Here is a 15,747-nt window from a genome sequence, read left to right as displayed (position 1 = left end):
CTGATGCCTGGAATGAGTGGGTTGTCTTTTGAGGAAAGGTTGGACAGACTGGGCTTGTTTCCACTGGAGTTTAGTAGAGTGAGGGGTGATTTGATTGAAGTGTACAAGATCCTGAATGGCCTTGACAAGGTGGACATCAAAAGGATATTTCCTCTTTTGGGTGAGTCCAGAACTAGCAGGGCACTGTTTTAAAATTAGGGGTTGCCCTTTTAAGACAGAGATGAGGATTTTTTTCTGAGGGTTGTTGAGGTGGGATCATTGAATATTTTTAAGGCAGATGTAGATAGATTCTTGTTAGGCTAGGGAATAAAAAGTTATTGGGGGTAGATGAGAATGTGGAAATCAAAACACAAGAAGATCAGCCATGATCTTATTGAATGGCAGAGCAGGCTCCAGGGGCTGAATGGTGTATTCCTGATCCTATTTCTTATGTTCTTATGAGCATTCAGGGGATAAAACAGTGCACGTGGAGAGATAGCCAGGAGATTGAGAACAGCGTGAATACAGAAACGTAAATTTCTAAGCAAGCACAGGGAAAGTAAGAATTTAATGGCACAGGAGAGGGAGCTGATTTGTGAGTAAGGTTGAAGAATTTCTACTTTCTATTAATCTCCAGTTTATAGTTAATAGTAGAAGAGCAAGGTTAAGGTAAATTAAAGTAAGTAAAAGTAACTAAAGTTTAAGTAAAAAAGTGATTTAAAAGTTCAAGGTTAAGGCATGGCAGGACAGCTCAGCCAAGCAGAATCCCCATCCTATGGCATGTGGGGAGTTGTGGACACTTCTCGTGACTCAGATGAACCCATGTGCAGGATGTGTCACTGGCTGCACAAGCTTGAGCTCCGCATTTCAGAACTCGAGTAGTGGCTGGTGTCACTGAGGCGCATCTGTGAGGCAGAGAACTACATGGATAGCAACTTCAGAAAGGTTGTCACACCCCAAGTTGGGGGCAAGCAGGCAGATAGAGAATGGGTGACCACCAGGCAGTCCGAGAGAAACAGATAGGTGGTATAGGAGTCCGCAGAGGCCCCGCTCACTAACCGGCTTTCCATTCTGGATATCAGTGAGGGCGATGGATCCTAGGAGGAGAACAGCAAGATCCAAGCCCATGGCACCATGAGCAGCCCAGCTATACGGGAGGGGAGGAAGAAGAGCGGAAGGGCAGTACTGATAGGGGATTCTTTTGTTAGGGGAGCAGACGGGCGTTTCTGCGGCTGTCAACATGACTCCAGGATGGTTTTTTGCCTCCCTTGGCGCTAGGGTCAAGGATGTCACAGAACGGCTGCAGGACATTCTTGTGGGGGAATAGCCAGAGGTCATGGTTCAGATTGGTATGAACACCAGAGGTAGGAAGGGGAATTTGGTCCTGCAATCAGAATTTAGGGAGCTAGGTAAAAATTAGCAAACAGGACTTCTAAAGTAGTAATCTCCAGATTACACCCAGTGCCACGTGCAAGTGAGTACAGAAATAGGAAGATAAGACAAATGAAAGCGTGGCTGGAAAGATGGTGCAGGAGAGAGGGCTTTAGATCACTGGGACAGGCTCTGGGGGAGTTGGCACCTGTACAAGCTGGGTGGGTTGCATCTGAACAAAGCTGGGGCTGAGTTCCTTGTGGGTTGTTTTGCTAGTGCTGTTGGGGAGGGTTTAAACTAATTTAGCAGGGTTGTAGGAGCCAGGAGAGAATATTAGTAAGTAATACCAGGGTGCATGGAATGCTGGGAGAAGCAGATAGCACTAAAATAGAGAATAATAGAGAAGTTAACAAATAGAGTCAGAGTAAGGGAGCAAGTAATGAAGTCTAAATCAGGGTTACACTGCATGTATGTGAATGCACGGAGTATAGTTAATTAAATTAGTGGGTTACAGGCACAGGTTGCCTTGTGGGATTATAATGTTGTGGTGATAATGGAGACCTGGCTTAAGGAAGAGCAGATCTGGGTGTTAAATATTCCTGGTTATAAGGTGTTCAGAAAAGATAGGAAAGGGAAAAAGGAGGAAGGGGTGGCATTTTTGGTTAAGGAAAAAGTGCTGGAGAAAGAGGATGTGTCAGAGGATTCAAGGACAGAATCAAATTGGCTAGAGCTAAGGAATAAGAAGGGTGCAATTACATTGGTGTAATATATAGACCACCAGCTAGTGGGAAGGATATAGACGAACAAATCTGCAAAGAAATTACAGAGAAGTGCAAACATCATAGAGTAGTTATAATGGGGGACTTTAATATAGACTGGGATAGTGGTAGTGTAAGGGTCAGTGATTTTGTTCAGGAGAATTTCCAGCAGCAGTATGTATCCAGTCCAACAAGAAAGGAGGCACTGCTGGACCTGGTTCTTGGGAATGAGGTGGGCCAAGTAGATCAGTTGACAGAGAGGGAACATTTAGGGGACAGTGATCATTGTATCATAAGGTTTAGGATGATGGTGGAAAATGACATTGGTCAATCCGGAGTAAGAATAATCAACTGGCAGAGAGTGGACTTCAATGGGGCAAGAACAGAGCTGGGCCATATAGACTGGAACCAAAGGTTGGCGGGGAAAACAGTAGCTGAACAAAGGGCTACCTTCAAGGAGGAGATGTTTTGGGCACAGTCAAGGTATGTTCCCTCAAAAGGGAAGGGTAGGACAAACAAATCCAGAGCTTGGATGACAAAGGAGATAGAAATTAAGTTAAAGAAGAAAAAGTGCACTTATGACAGGTGTCAGGTAACAAATACAACTGAGTACCAAGCTGAATACGAAGAATCAGAAGGGATGTGAGAAAAGCAAATACAAGAAGCAAAGAGGAATTATGAAAAAACCCTGGCAGCTAACATAAAAGGAAATCTCAAAGTATTCTATAAGCACATCAATAGTAGAAGGCTGGTAAAAGGAGGAGGGCCTATTAGGGACCAAAAAGGGGATTTACACATAGAGGCAAGAGGCATGGCTGAGGTGTTAAATGAATACTTTGCATCTGTCTTTGCCTATGAGGTAGTTGCTGCCCTGGCCATGGTGACAAAGGAGGAAAGTCAGTCACTAGAAGGGTTTAAAATTGTTAAGGAGGAGGTATCGGATAAGCTATCGGTACCTAAAGTTGAGAAGGCATCGGAACCAGATAAGATGCATCCAAGAATATTGAAGGAAGTGAAAGTGGAAATTGCAGAGGCACTAGCAATGATCTTTCAATGTTTCCCAGGTTCGGGGGATGTGCTGGAGGACTGGAGAAATGCAAACATAACGCCCTTGTTCAAAAGATGTTGTAAAGATCTGCCCTGCAATTACAGACCAGTCAGTTTAACTTCGGTGGTGGGGAAACTTCTAGAAACAATTATTTGGGATAGAATTAAAAGTCACATGGAAAAATGTGGATTGATTCAGAAGAGTTAGCATGGATTTGTTAAAGGAAAATCATGCCTAACTAACTTGCTGGAGTTTTTTGAAGAGGTAAGAGATGGTTGATTAAGGCAAGGCCGTTGATGTGGTGTCCATGGACTTCCAAAAGGCATTCAATACAGTGCCATACAACAGATTTATGAGGAAAGTTAGAGGTCATGGGATAAAAGGCACAGTAGCAACATGGATACAAATTGGCTGAGGGATAGGAAACAGAGAGTAATGGTTAATGGGTACTTTTGAGGCTGGAAGAAGGTTTGAAGTGGAGTTCCCCAGGGGTCGGTATTGGGACCTTTGCTTTCCCTGATATATATAAATGACCTAGATCTTGGTGTACAGGGGACAATTTCAAAGTTTTCAGACAGCACAAAACTTGGGAGAATTTTAAACTGTGATGAGGACAGTGTAGAACTTCAAAAGGACATTGACACATTGGTGGAGTGGGCAGATAGGTGACAGATGAAGTTCAATGTGAGGAAGTGTGAGGTGATACACTTTGGTATAAAGAACATGGAGAGACAGTAGAAAATAAAAGATACTATTCTAAAGGCTTTGCAGGAGTAGAGAGACCTTGGTGTATATGTACAATAACCCATTAAAGGTGGAAGGACAGGTAAGACACTGGTTAGACCTCAGCTGGAATATTGTGTACAGTTCTGGGCACCATATTATAGGAAGGATGTGAACACATTGGAGAGAGTGCAGAAGAGGTTTACAAGAATGGTCCCAGGGATGAGACACTTTAGTTATGAAGAAAGATTGGAGAAGTTGGGACTGTTTTCCTTGGAGAGGAAAAGGCTAAGAGGAGACTTGATAGAAGTTTTCAAGATCATGAAGGGTTTGGACAGAGAAGATAGGGAGAGACCGTTCCCGCTCGTAAATGGATCGAGAACCAGAGGGCACAGTTTTAAAGTGTTTTGCAATAGAAGCAAATGTGAGGTGAGAATAAACTTTTCCACACAGCAAGTAGTTGGATTTGGAATACATTGCCTGGAGTATGGTGGAGGCAGTTTCAATTGAGGTATGCAAGAGGGCATGGGTTAATTATTTCTATTTAAATAATGTGCAGAGTTACGAGGAAAAGGCAGGAGATTGGCACTAAGTTTAAAATGCTCAGAGAGCCTGTGCAGACACAATGGGCCAAATGTTGTCCTACACCGTAACAATTCTGTGATCCAGTGAAATCCATCATCATGATAAAAGTCAGCAAATTAAACTTGAGAAATCCACGAGTAGAATTTCTAATTGTCTCTTATGGAGTAGACATTCTCCCTAGAACAAGACCTATGATTTTCTGCCCCGCTGCCTTATTTTTCAGAAAATGGAAAAAAAAATAATCGTCTAATTGTGTTTGCAACATTTCAATTCCCATTGTCGGTTGTGTGCATGTGTTTTTTTCCTTAAGTAGCAGTAATCAGTACTTCCGGTACAACTGGCTGATATAAATTAGGCCTATGAGTAGTTCTAACCATCATTACTATTTGTGGAAGGAGGAAGAATAAGTCTTTCTGCAGTGTTACCTTTCCTGCCTAGGCTCCTAATGACATTGTTGTTCTAATGCTTCAGAATTTTGTGAAGTTGCAATGACATCTTACGTTGAGAAATGCTTTGGAATTAAACTTGTAGATATGAATTTGCCAGGAGTAATGTAAGAAAGTATGAAAGAAGAACATGCCTTCTAGACAGTCAGTGCATTGATTTTTTTTTTCTTCTTTCTTTCCAGATTGTGAAACTGTGGAATCCAGTAATACTCCCATCAGCAGTAATTGGTAACAGCACAGCTTCGAGAAGAAACTGCTACTTCTGCCAATATGTAACTGCTACTAATCGTACTTTGCTTGATGATGCAGGATGATACCTTTACATTTTGGCTAGTGGTCCTAGTATAATCATGGTTTATTCTCCACTTTTGACTGCACATGCAGGGACCTCAAATAGCACAATTGTCACTTATGAACATGCCTATTTCAACTCTACGCTACATTCTGTAATACACAATGAGATGGAACTATCTGTTAATGAAGGACCTGCCACTTATAAAACTACAGAAGAGAACTCCATGGAAAATAGCACAGCAATTCCCTCTCAGTTAGATTATGGGGGTTTAGGCCTTCCTCTGCAGGTCCTCCTTTCTGCATTAATGGTGGTAATAGCTTTAATTTCTTTCCTGGGGAACTTTATTGTTTGTCTCATGGTCTATCAGAAAGCAGCTATGCGGTCAGCTATTAACATCCTCCTGGCAAGTTTAGCCTTTGCAGACATGATGCTTGCTGTAATGAATATGCCTTTTGCCCTAATCACTGTTAATACCACCTACTGGATTTTCGGTGACATCTTTTGCAGAGTGTCTGCCATGTTTTTTTGGCTTTTTGTGATAGAAGGAGTAGTTATCTTGCTTATAATTAGCATTGATCGATTTCTCATTATAGTTCAACGTCAAGATAAATTGAATCCTTACCGTGCTAAGCTGCTTATTGCCATCTCGTGGGGTATGTCATTTTGTATGGCCTTTCCCCTTGCAGTTGGTAGTCCACATCTGCCAGTGCCATCTCGTGCCCCGCAGTGTGTTTTTGGGTATTCCGCAGACCCGGGCTATCGAGCTTATGTTCTGTTAATAATAATTGTGTTCTTCTTCATCCCATTCATGCTGATGCTATACTCTTTTATGGGTATCCTCAGCACGGTCCGGCACAATGCCATTCGGATCCATAGCAGCTCAGATAGCATTTGTTTGGGCCAAGCAAGTAAGCTTGGACTCATGAGCCTGCAGAGGCCGTGCCAGTTAAGCATTGACATGAGCTTCAAAACGCGTGCCTTCACTACCATCCTGATCCTATTCATTGTCTTCACCTTTTGCTCGGCGCCATTCACCACATACAGCCTTGTTTCTACTTTCAACAGTAGTTTTTATCATAAAGATAACTTTTTTGAGATAAGCACGTGGCTCCTTTGGTTAAGCTACCTCAAATCTGCACTCAACCCATTAATTTACTATTGGAGGATTAAAAAATTCCGGGATGCTTGCTTAGAGCTGATGCCAAAAACCTTTAAGTTCTTGCCTCAGCTACCTGGACGCACCAGAAGGCGAATTCGTCCAAGCGCCATTTACGTTTGTGGGGAGCATCGATCTGTGGTTTAAGGTACAAAACTTCTGTAGACACTGCCACCAGTGAATTGCCAATTGATTTGTCTGGAATGTTACCCCCAAGGTTTCCTTCTGCTTAAAACGCCTAATATACATTTTAAATACAGATGTAGCTACATTCTCCGTAGCTGCAAACAAATGTTTAAAATTGTGAATTAATGTTTTTACAATGTAAACTTGAAAATATTGCCTGTGCAATTTGTATACTTTTTGAATACTTTGTAAACATCAGTCAGGCTCTGCTTCAAAGCTTGTGATTTGTTGTCCATTGGTTTAATGCTGCTAACTTTAGTGAGAATGTGCAATTCTGTGTTTTGTGTTCTGACCACTAAATGGAACTGACCTATATTAACAATATGAATTAAGCACAATTGTCCTCTCAGGCTAACTACAGATGAAAATGAGCACTATATGATAATTTTTATTATTTTTGTGTTTTCCTACTGGAAGAACCAAGAAATGCTCAGTTTATGGAGGTTTTTTTCATGGCAAGAGCTCATTTGGTTTGCTGCTGTGTAATTGACAATTGATGTTTAACAAAAAGTGAAAGTTAATGAAGCATTGTTTTTCAACTTGTTTCCATTGTAACTCATAAAAATAACTTTATTTTTGTGTATAATGCTAGTTTTACATAGGACAGCTTGAATGAGCAGTTCCATTGCTAACATGGTCCATGCAGATATAAATATATGTACACTCAGGGAATAATGAATTTGTTACTAAGAATTAGTCAATGCCCAGTTCTGGTGTTGGTTAACTTTGCTTAAATATCCTGTGGCTCTCTGCATTTGTTTAAATGCCAGTAATGATTGTAAATATGAATGTACTCTCTTGTAAGCTGTAAAATAGAATTATGGTTTAAAATGTGTTTTGCATTTGGATGGGGAGAGCAAAGTAGATTAGTATTAGTGAGTATTGTACTGGCCAGTTCTTAATTTATCTACAGTAATTTAGATATTTGACTTCCAAGATTATGCTTGAAGCACCACTATTTTAAATGATGCTAAACAATTTTTCGGTCTTCGCTATGCTTCAGGAGTACAAATCACTCTGCAGTTAGAAATGATTGTCATTCATTTGATTAAAAAGGGAAAGCAGCACTTTGGTAATCTTTCTTGTACATCAGAAGTGCTGAATGTAATTAAGTCATTTTGCTATATTTTTAGTATAATTCATTTCTTTTCTGTGTGGTCCTAGTTATTTTTTTGTTACTTTTCAAAAGATGAGGTGAGATGAGAGTGACTGCCCTTGACATCAAGGCAGCATTTGACCGAGTGTGGCATCAAGGAGCCCTGGCAAACCTGGAGTCAATCGAAATCAGGGGGAAAACTCTCTGCTGGTTGGAGTCATGCCTAGCACAAAGGAAGATGGTTATGGTTGTTGGACGTCAGTCATCTCAGTTTCAAGACATCACGGCATGAGTTCCTCAGGGTAGTGTCCTAGGTCCAACCGTCTTCAGCTGCTCCATCAATGACCTTCTTTCCATCATAAGGTCAGATGTTCGTTTATGATTACACAATGTTCAGCATCATTCGCAACTCCTCAGATACTGAAGCAGCCCATGTACAAATGTAGCAAGACCTGGAAAATATCCAGGCTTGGGCTAACAAATGGCAAGTAACATTCACGCCACACAAGTGCCAGGCAATGACCATCTTCAACAAGAAAGAATCTAACCATCGCCCCTTGACATTCAATGGCATTACCATCACTGGATCCTCCACTATCATCATCCTGGGGATTATTCTTCCCCAGAAACTGAACTGGACTAGCCATATAAATACTGTGGCTGCAAAAGCAGGTCAGACGCTAGGAATTCTGCAGTGAGTAACTCACCTCCTGACTTCCCAAAATCTGTCCACCATCTATAAGGCACAAGTCAGGAGTGTGATGGAATATGCTTCATTTACCTGGATGAGTGCAGCTCCAACAACACCCAAGAAGCTCGTCATCATCCAGAACAAAACAGTTCACTTGATTGGCACCCCATCCACAAACATTCACTCCCTCCACCACTGATGAACAATGACAGCAGTGTGTACCATCTACAAGATGCACTGCAGGAACTCATAAGGCTCCTTAGGCAGCACTTTCCAAACCCATGACCACTACCATCTAGAAGGACAAGGGCAGCAGACACATGGGAACACCACCACCTGCAAGTTCCTCTCCAAGCTACTCACCGCCCTGACTTGGAACTATATCACCGTTCCTTCACTGTCGCTGGGTCAAGATCCTGGAACTCCCTTCCTAAAAGCACTGTGGGTGTATCTACACCATGGGGACTGCAGCAGTTCAAGATGCAGTTTACCACCACCTTCTCAAGGGCAATTAGGGATGGGCAATAAATGCTGGCCTAACCAGCGATGCCCACATCCTTTAATTGAATAACATTTTTAAAAATCATTTGTATGATTTTGTGCATGCATGTATACATAAGCGTAATGTTCCAAACTGATTCTGATTGGTCTTTGCTTGTATCTAGTATTGTTGGTCACTTGTTTATCAAGGATAAATCAAAGCTAGATATCATATTCCTCAACAAAAAGCAGACATTTTGGAAAGAAACAAAGAGACTCGCATTTTTATAGGATCATTCATGACCTCAGGACATCCCAAAGCACTTTGCAGCCAATGAAGTGTAGTCAGTGTTGTAGGGAAATTTAGCATCCAATTTACACCTTGCAATGTCCCACAAAGAGAAGGTAGTTGAGAAACAAATATTGGCCAGGAAAATGGGGAGCACTCCCTTGTTTTTCTTTAACTAGCACTATGAGATTGTTCACGTCGACCTGAGATAACAGGCAGGACCTTCATTTAACTTCTCATCTGAAACACTGTGCCTCCAACAGTGCAAGGCTCCCTCAATACTGCACTCGAGTGTCGGCCCAAATTTTGTGTTCATCTGTGGAGTGGATTTGAACCCACAACAATTTGATTCAGAGTTGATTGTTTGGTCATTGAATCATAGCTGACACTTATACCAAAATGGGCACTCTCACAAATAGAAATAACTCTGACTATTTACACATTGTAATGAATGTTTAAACAAGTTGACGTAATAGCAAACTTATTAGAAATTTTAACCAAGTTGAAAATTTGACTCTGGCCAAGCCGTAGGTTTCTGGACAAGCCTAGGATTCAATTTCCGAGCAATCCTATCCAGAAAACTCAATTTATGAGCCCTGCTCAGTATTTTTTTATAATGCGTCAATGAGCAATGCCATGGAAGTTGTAAACTGAAATACAAGGTCATGAAAATTGCAGTGTAATTGCCGTGGCATACCTACCCTGAATCTCAGTTTCTGATCCTGTGTTGAAACCGCCAGTTATCCCGGTTAGTTGGAGGTCCAGTTATTTGAATAGTTTTTGGCAGGCTATGAGAACATCTTGGACATGTATCTTCGATCCTTTCCCATCTGTATCGAAGAAGCCAATAAGTGTGGCTGAAGAGTTCCAGATAAATGGGTTGCCAGGTCCATCCAGCCTCTCTGGAAATAAACAGTTGATGGCATTATAGAAAAGGCTGCCTTGAAGCAATTTTTAAAAAGATTTTACTTATTATTCATTCATAGGCTGTGAGCATCGCTGGAAGGGCCAGCATTTGTTGCTCATCTCTAATTACCCTCGGGAAGGAAGTGGCGAGCAGCCGCCTTGAATAGCTGCAGTCTGTAAAGTGGAGATACAGTGCTGTTTGGGAGGGAATTGCAGGTTTTTGATCCAGTAACAGTGAAAGAATGGCAATTTAGGATGGTGTGCTCCTTGAAAGGAAATTGCAGGTGTTGGTGTTCTCATGCATCTGCTGCCCTTGTCCTTCTAGGTGGTAGAGGTCGCGGGTTTGGAAGGTGCTTTCCTAGGAGGCTTGGCGAGTTGCTGTAGTCCATCTTGTAGATGATACACAATGCTGCCTCTGTGCACCAGTGCACAGAGGGAGTGAACGTTTAAGGTGGTAGGTGGGGTGCAGTTCATGCGGGTTGTTTTGTTCTGAATTATGTCCTCCTTTGAGTGTTCTTCAAGCCATACTCTTCCAGGCAAGTGGAGAGTATTCCAGACAACTGCAGAGTATTCACTGCCTGACTTGTGTCTTGTAGATGATGGACAGGCTTTCGGAGTTAGGAGCTGAGTTACTCGCCACAGAATTCCCAGCCTCTGACCTACTCTTGTAGCCACAGTCATTATATGGCTAGTCTAGTTCAGTTTCTGGTCAATGATAACCCGCAGGATATTGACAGTGGGAGATTCATCAATTGTAATGCCATTGAATGTCAAGGGGAGATGGTTACGTTCTTGGAAATGGACATTGCCCAGCACTTGTGTGGCATGAATGTTACTTGCCAATTATCAGGCCAAGTCTGAATGTTGTTCAGGTCTTGCTGTATATGGACGTGAACTACTTCAGTATCTGAGGATTCATTAATGGTGCTGAACGTTGTGCAAACGTCAGTGAACATCCCCATGTCTGACCTTATGATGGAAGGAAGGTCATTGTTGAAGCATCTGAAGATGATTGGGCCTAGAACACTATCCTGAGGAACTCCTGCAGTGATGTTCTGGGGTTGACGATTGGCCTCCAACAAACACAACCATCTTCCTTTGTGCTAGGTATGACTTTTCAACCAGTGAAAAGTTTTCCCCCAGATTCCCATTGACTTCAATTTTGCTTGGACTCCTCGATGCCACACTTGGTCAAATGTTGCCTTGACGTCAAGGATAATCACCCTCACCTCACCTCTTGAATTCAGCCTTTTTGTCTATGTTTGACCAAGGTTGTAATGTGGTCAGAAGGCGAGTGGCCCTGGGTAAAACCCAGGCTGAGCATCAGTGAGTAGCTTGTTGCTGAGTAACTGCTGCTTGATAACATTCTCAACACCTTCCATCACTTTGCTGATGATCGAGAGTAGGCTGATGGGACAGTAATGGCTGGATTGGATTGTCCTTTTTGTGGATAGGAAATAATTGGGCAATATTCCACATTGTCGGGTAATTGCTAGTGTTGTAGCTGAACTGGAATAGATTGACTAAGGGCGCAGCTAGTTCTGGTGCAGTAGTCTGCAAAACTACTGTCGGGATGTTGACAGAGCCATAGCCTTTGCTGTATCAAGCGCAGGGGGTGGGCAAACATTTGGCCAGAAGGCCACATCTGGGTATGGGGGACTATATAAATGCTCAAGAATTGAACATTTAAATGAAGATAATTTTTGGTACAGATAAACATAAAATCTTCATTATTGTGACAATTATACCATCATCATAATGCATTACAATAATTAAACCAAATGTATCCTCTTTTTCACACTCTCTTGCCTCAATGTGAACATTGCAGATGCTCACCTCTTTGTACAATGGCATCAACGTTCTGTGTCATTTTTGTTGTGGAAATCCATAATAAGGAGCTGTGATGCTGGTCAGCTGACTGGGATCTATAGCGAGATTAGTTATATTTCAGCAGGGAAAATATTTCTTCGCACATGTAGGTGGAGCCAAACAAAACAAGGATTTTCTGCACCACTTTGTAGATATTTGGGAGCCTAGATTCACTCAAGGAAACCTAAAACCTGTCCAGTTTTTCTTCTTGTATTTTTTTTTGAAGATCGTATCTTAATGTTAGAAAAATATTTGGTTATGCCAGCTTTTTCTGTCATATTGTTACATTCCCTGGTCCTCCAACTTGTTGCAGCATTATGCTGATGAGAAATTTATGGGAAACGTGTCTTAGTTTTTTGTGATTGCAGGGTGTTAAGAGAACATAGGTTGCATTCTGAGAATGTTAAATGAAGCAAAATATTAAGCCAGAAAATTGATCTAGAGAGGTACAGTCAGTCAGGTCTTATGACAACCAAAGCAACATTTGATGTTCTGACCAAATCATGTAATTTAATCTGCATCTGATCTGTGTTATGAGACCAGATTATGTTACCACTAGACAGTCTGATCCCAAGGTGGAACCTGGCTTGATCGATCCTAACCTTTATTTTTTATTTAGAAATGTGGAGAGTTGTTACTGAACAGAGTCACAGGACTCAGCTGATGAACTTTTAACAAAAGAATAAAACATTTATTAAACAAGAAAAGATGAACTATATTACAATACTCCTTCACCTACAATTATACCTTTACAGATATATATAGATTCGTAAGGATAACACAAGTTACGAAAGCTATATTTTACTCTCATGTTCACAAAAACTATACAATCCATGTAAGCCAATAGGCAACCTGCAGTCAGACACACCACACTCTGAAACCAAGTGAACAGATGCCACCCCAAACGGATGCTATGGATTTCCCATCAACTCCCCCAAACGCTTGTCACAACATAAGCCAACCAGTCTCACTGAACTCCGTCTTTCATACCAGGGTTTCCAATCTCCGCTCTTGAAGAACTCGCTTTGGAATCTTCTCCCAAATGACGCATTCTCTCAGCTGCCTTCCAAAAGGGTCCACCTCCAGGTTCTCGAACACTCCTTCCGATGTCCCCCTCCACTGATAGCTAGTTACATTCAAGCTTTCTTCTACGCACTCTCCCATATACTCAGCTGTGCCAACAGAACATTACTGCTTCACATGCCCAGACCTTCAACTGTCTCCTTGGATCTTCTGGCTTCTCGCAGGCCTATTTTGCTTTAAGTCTTTGTCCTGCAGCTAAGCTTGGAGCCTTTCTCTCTGTCCCTTTTAACTTCGCTTAACAGGACCTTTTCCAGATTCCTGTCCTTTCTTTGACTAGAAGGTCTTCTTGGGACTTTCTCCCCTCCTCCTGTTCTTTAGGGGAACGTGCTTCCTGCAGTTCCCTCCTGTCCACTTTCTTCTAGCTCCTGTTTTCAACTTTGTTTGGGACTTGTTATCTGTCCCTCTCCTATGCTGCTTCTGCTGGCAACTGCTTCCAACCTTAGAGCACAATGACCAACTGAATCTAAACTGCTTTTCTGTTTCTCTGTCCTTGTGTGGGCTTCCTGTTGCTAGGCAACAGCACAGTTTTTTTTTCTCCCTTGTGTTTGTTTTCCCTTCCCTTCAAGAGTCGTAAGATCTCATTAAAATGCAGGCATCTTTTAAACTGAAACTAAAACTCAAGTTCCCCCATTTTTATAATATACAAACACAGAAATACAAACCAAACTTAAACTTAAAGCTAAAATTCATTCCTAACACCCACAAATACAAATATAACTTAAACTATCTCTATTTCCTAACACTTGCAAGATGGCATCTCCAGTAGGGCAGCATTCCATCAGTACTGCACTGGAGCATCAGCCTTGATTTTTGTGCTCAAGCCCTGGAGTCTGACTCTGAGGCAAGAATGTCACCAATGGAACCACAGCTGCCATGGGGTATCTGTTTTTCCATGCAACCTTAAGAATTTGTGCCAGTGTTTAAAATGCAGTGTTTGCCAAGATCCATCCGTTGAGATGAAAGGTCACCGAGATTGCTTGTGGAGACCTTCAATCATACATACCTTGGGACTAACTGAAGATACTGCAGCATTTAGGCTTCTATATCCAATCCTTTATCCACCAGCAGAATTGTAGATCAGATTTTTGCTGGGTCTACAAACCTGTTGCTCTCTGATTCTTTTTCCACTTTAACTGTGTGTCATCTGGTTACTGACCCTAATGCCACCAGAACCAGTTTCTCCTTATTTATCTAATCAATACCCTTCATAATTTTTGGACACTTCTATGTAATCTATCTTTAACCTTCTCTGCTCTAAGGAGAAAACCCCCAGCTTCTAACATCTCATTTAACTGAAGTTCCTCATCCCTGGTACCATTATAAATGTAGCTATAAAAATTTATAATATACAAAGTTGACAATTTACACATAAATGCAAGATTTTAAAAAATAATTATAGATATATAACCATTCTAATGGGTAAAGGCGCTCTTCAGTGTATTACTATGCCAATGCAGACCTTGAGAATCCCAGGTTCAAATTCTAATCTCTGCTGTTGGTGAATCTAAACCAGCCCAACAGCCAGTGCTGTGCCACTTTCCTCAGCATCGTTAGTGGGACGAATGGATTGGTGGTTAAACCTACTTGACAGTGTGCATCAGTCCTGGATAGGACAGGGGCTGGCGACAGTGCCAAAAAGGCTGCCAACATTTACTGTGCAGGCCTGCATATGAAGAGTGGCCAATCGGAAAAGGTACTAAAGGATTGCCAGCACCCACAGCACCAAACCTTAGTAAGAATCAGCACCTTCGGGTGAGGAAAAACAGGGAAACAAATTATGAGTTGACTTTTCAAAAAGAATTTAAAAAAATTAAGTGAAAAATAAGTTGAAGTTTTGAAATTCCAGTTTATGTACTCGGAAAAACACGATGTAAATCGAAACTGCAGTAATCTAGTCCTTAATCGTGAATGCAGACTTAACTTGTACAGCTTTCCGTGCTCTTCTACACGTGCTCACCTCCTCTAACATGGCAGCCACATTCCTCGAGAAATGCCCGTCCCCAGCCACCGACCATTGGCCAACTCCAACTTACCTTGAACAGTATCTGTTAAAATCCTTGGCATGGCCACAGGCCGGATCAGAAGTTCCCATGGGCCAGAGGTCGCCCATGGGCAGCAGTTTGCCCACCTCAGGTTTACCCACCTCTGATCTAGTCCCATCAGCTGTTTGTTGATATCACATGGTGTGATTTGAATTGGCTGAGGACTGGCAGCTGTTGGGGACCTCTGGAGGAAGCTGAGTTAAATCATTCACTCGGGTCACAGCCTGCACCATCCAGCTGGTTGTACCTGCTCCTGTGGACTAGAAAATCACCAGAGGCCCCTACATCAGATCCCTCAAAAGGCACCGGATACAGAAGTTCCAGACAGAGGGCTTCTCTGTCCTTAGCCTATCCATCTCCCACTGCAGACTTTGTAAGGTCATAACCATGTTATAGTCCAGCTTCTAGCCATTCTAGTGTACTTCTGTCAAAGTTATGGTGGGAGTATACCAAAACAGCCATGGACGCTTGGTTCTGTTTTTCTTATTCTTTCAATGTGGGTATCATTGGCTGAGCCAGCATTTATTGCACAACCCTAATTGCCCTTGAGAAGATGGTGGTGAGTCACTGCCTTGAATTCCTGCAGTCTGTGTCATGTAGGTACACCCACAGTGTTATTATGGAAGGGAGTTCCAGGATTTTGACCAGTGACAGTGAAGGAATGGCGATATAGTTCAGGATGGTGTGTGGCTTGGAGGGAAACTTGCAGGTTATGATATTCCTATGCGCCTGTTGCCCTTGTCT

The 15,747-nt window shown here is 42.1% G+C and overlaps 1 protein-coding gene across 2 annotated transcripts in view; it reads left to right on the top strand.

Moving 5' to 3' along the window:
• Window positions 1–7,133, top strand: part of gpr63 (G protein-coupled receptor 63) — a 156,620-nt gene extending 149,487 nt beyond the window's left edge. For both annotated transcript variants that reach the window (XM_078542286.1, XM_078542287.1), the window contains one exon: window positions 5,093–7,133. In XM_078542286.1, coding sequence (XP_078398412.1) covers window positions 5,261–6,508 — 1,248 coding nt within the window. In that variant the 5' untranslated portion in view covers window positions 5,093–5,260 and the 3' untranslated portion in view covers window positions 6,509–7,133. The remainder of the gene's footprint in view (window positions 1–5,092) is intronic.
• The last annotated feature ends 8,614 nt before the right edge of the window (window positions 7,134–15,747 follow it).

Source organism: Cetorhinus maximus, chromosome 5 (genome assembly GCF_964194155.1).
Source record: "Cetorhinus maximus chromosome 5, sCetMax3.hap1.1, whole genome shotgun sequence".
NCBI lineage: Eukaryota > Metazoa > Chordata > Chondrichthyes > Lamniformes > Cetorhinidae > Cetorhinus > Cetorhinus maximus.
The sequence above is the reverse complement of the archived record's forward strand: the minus strand, read 5'-3'. Positions and strand labels throughout refer to the sequence as shown.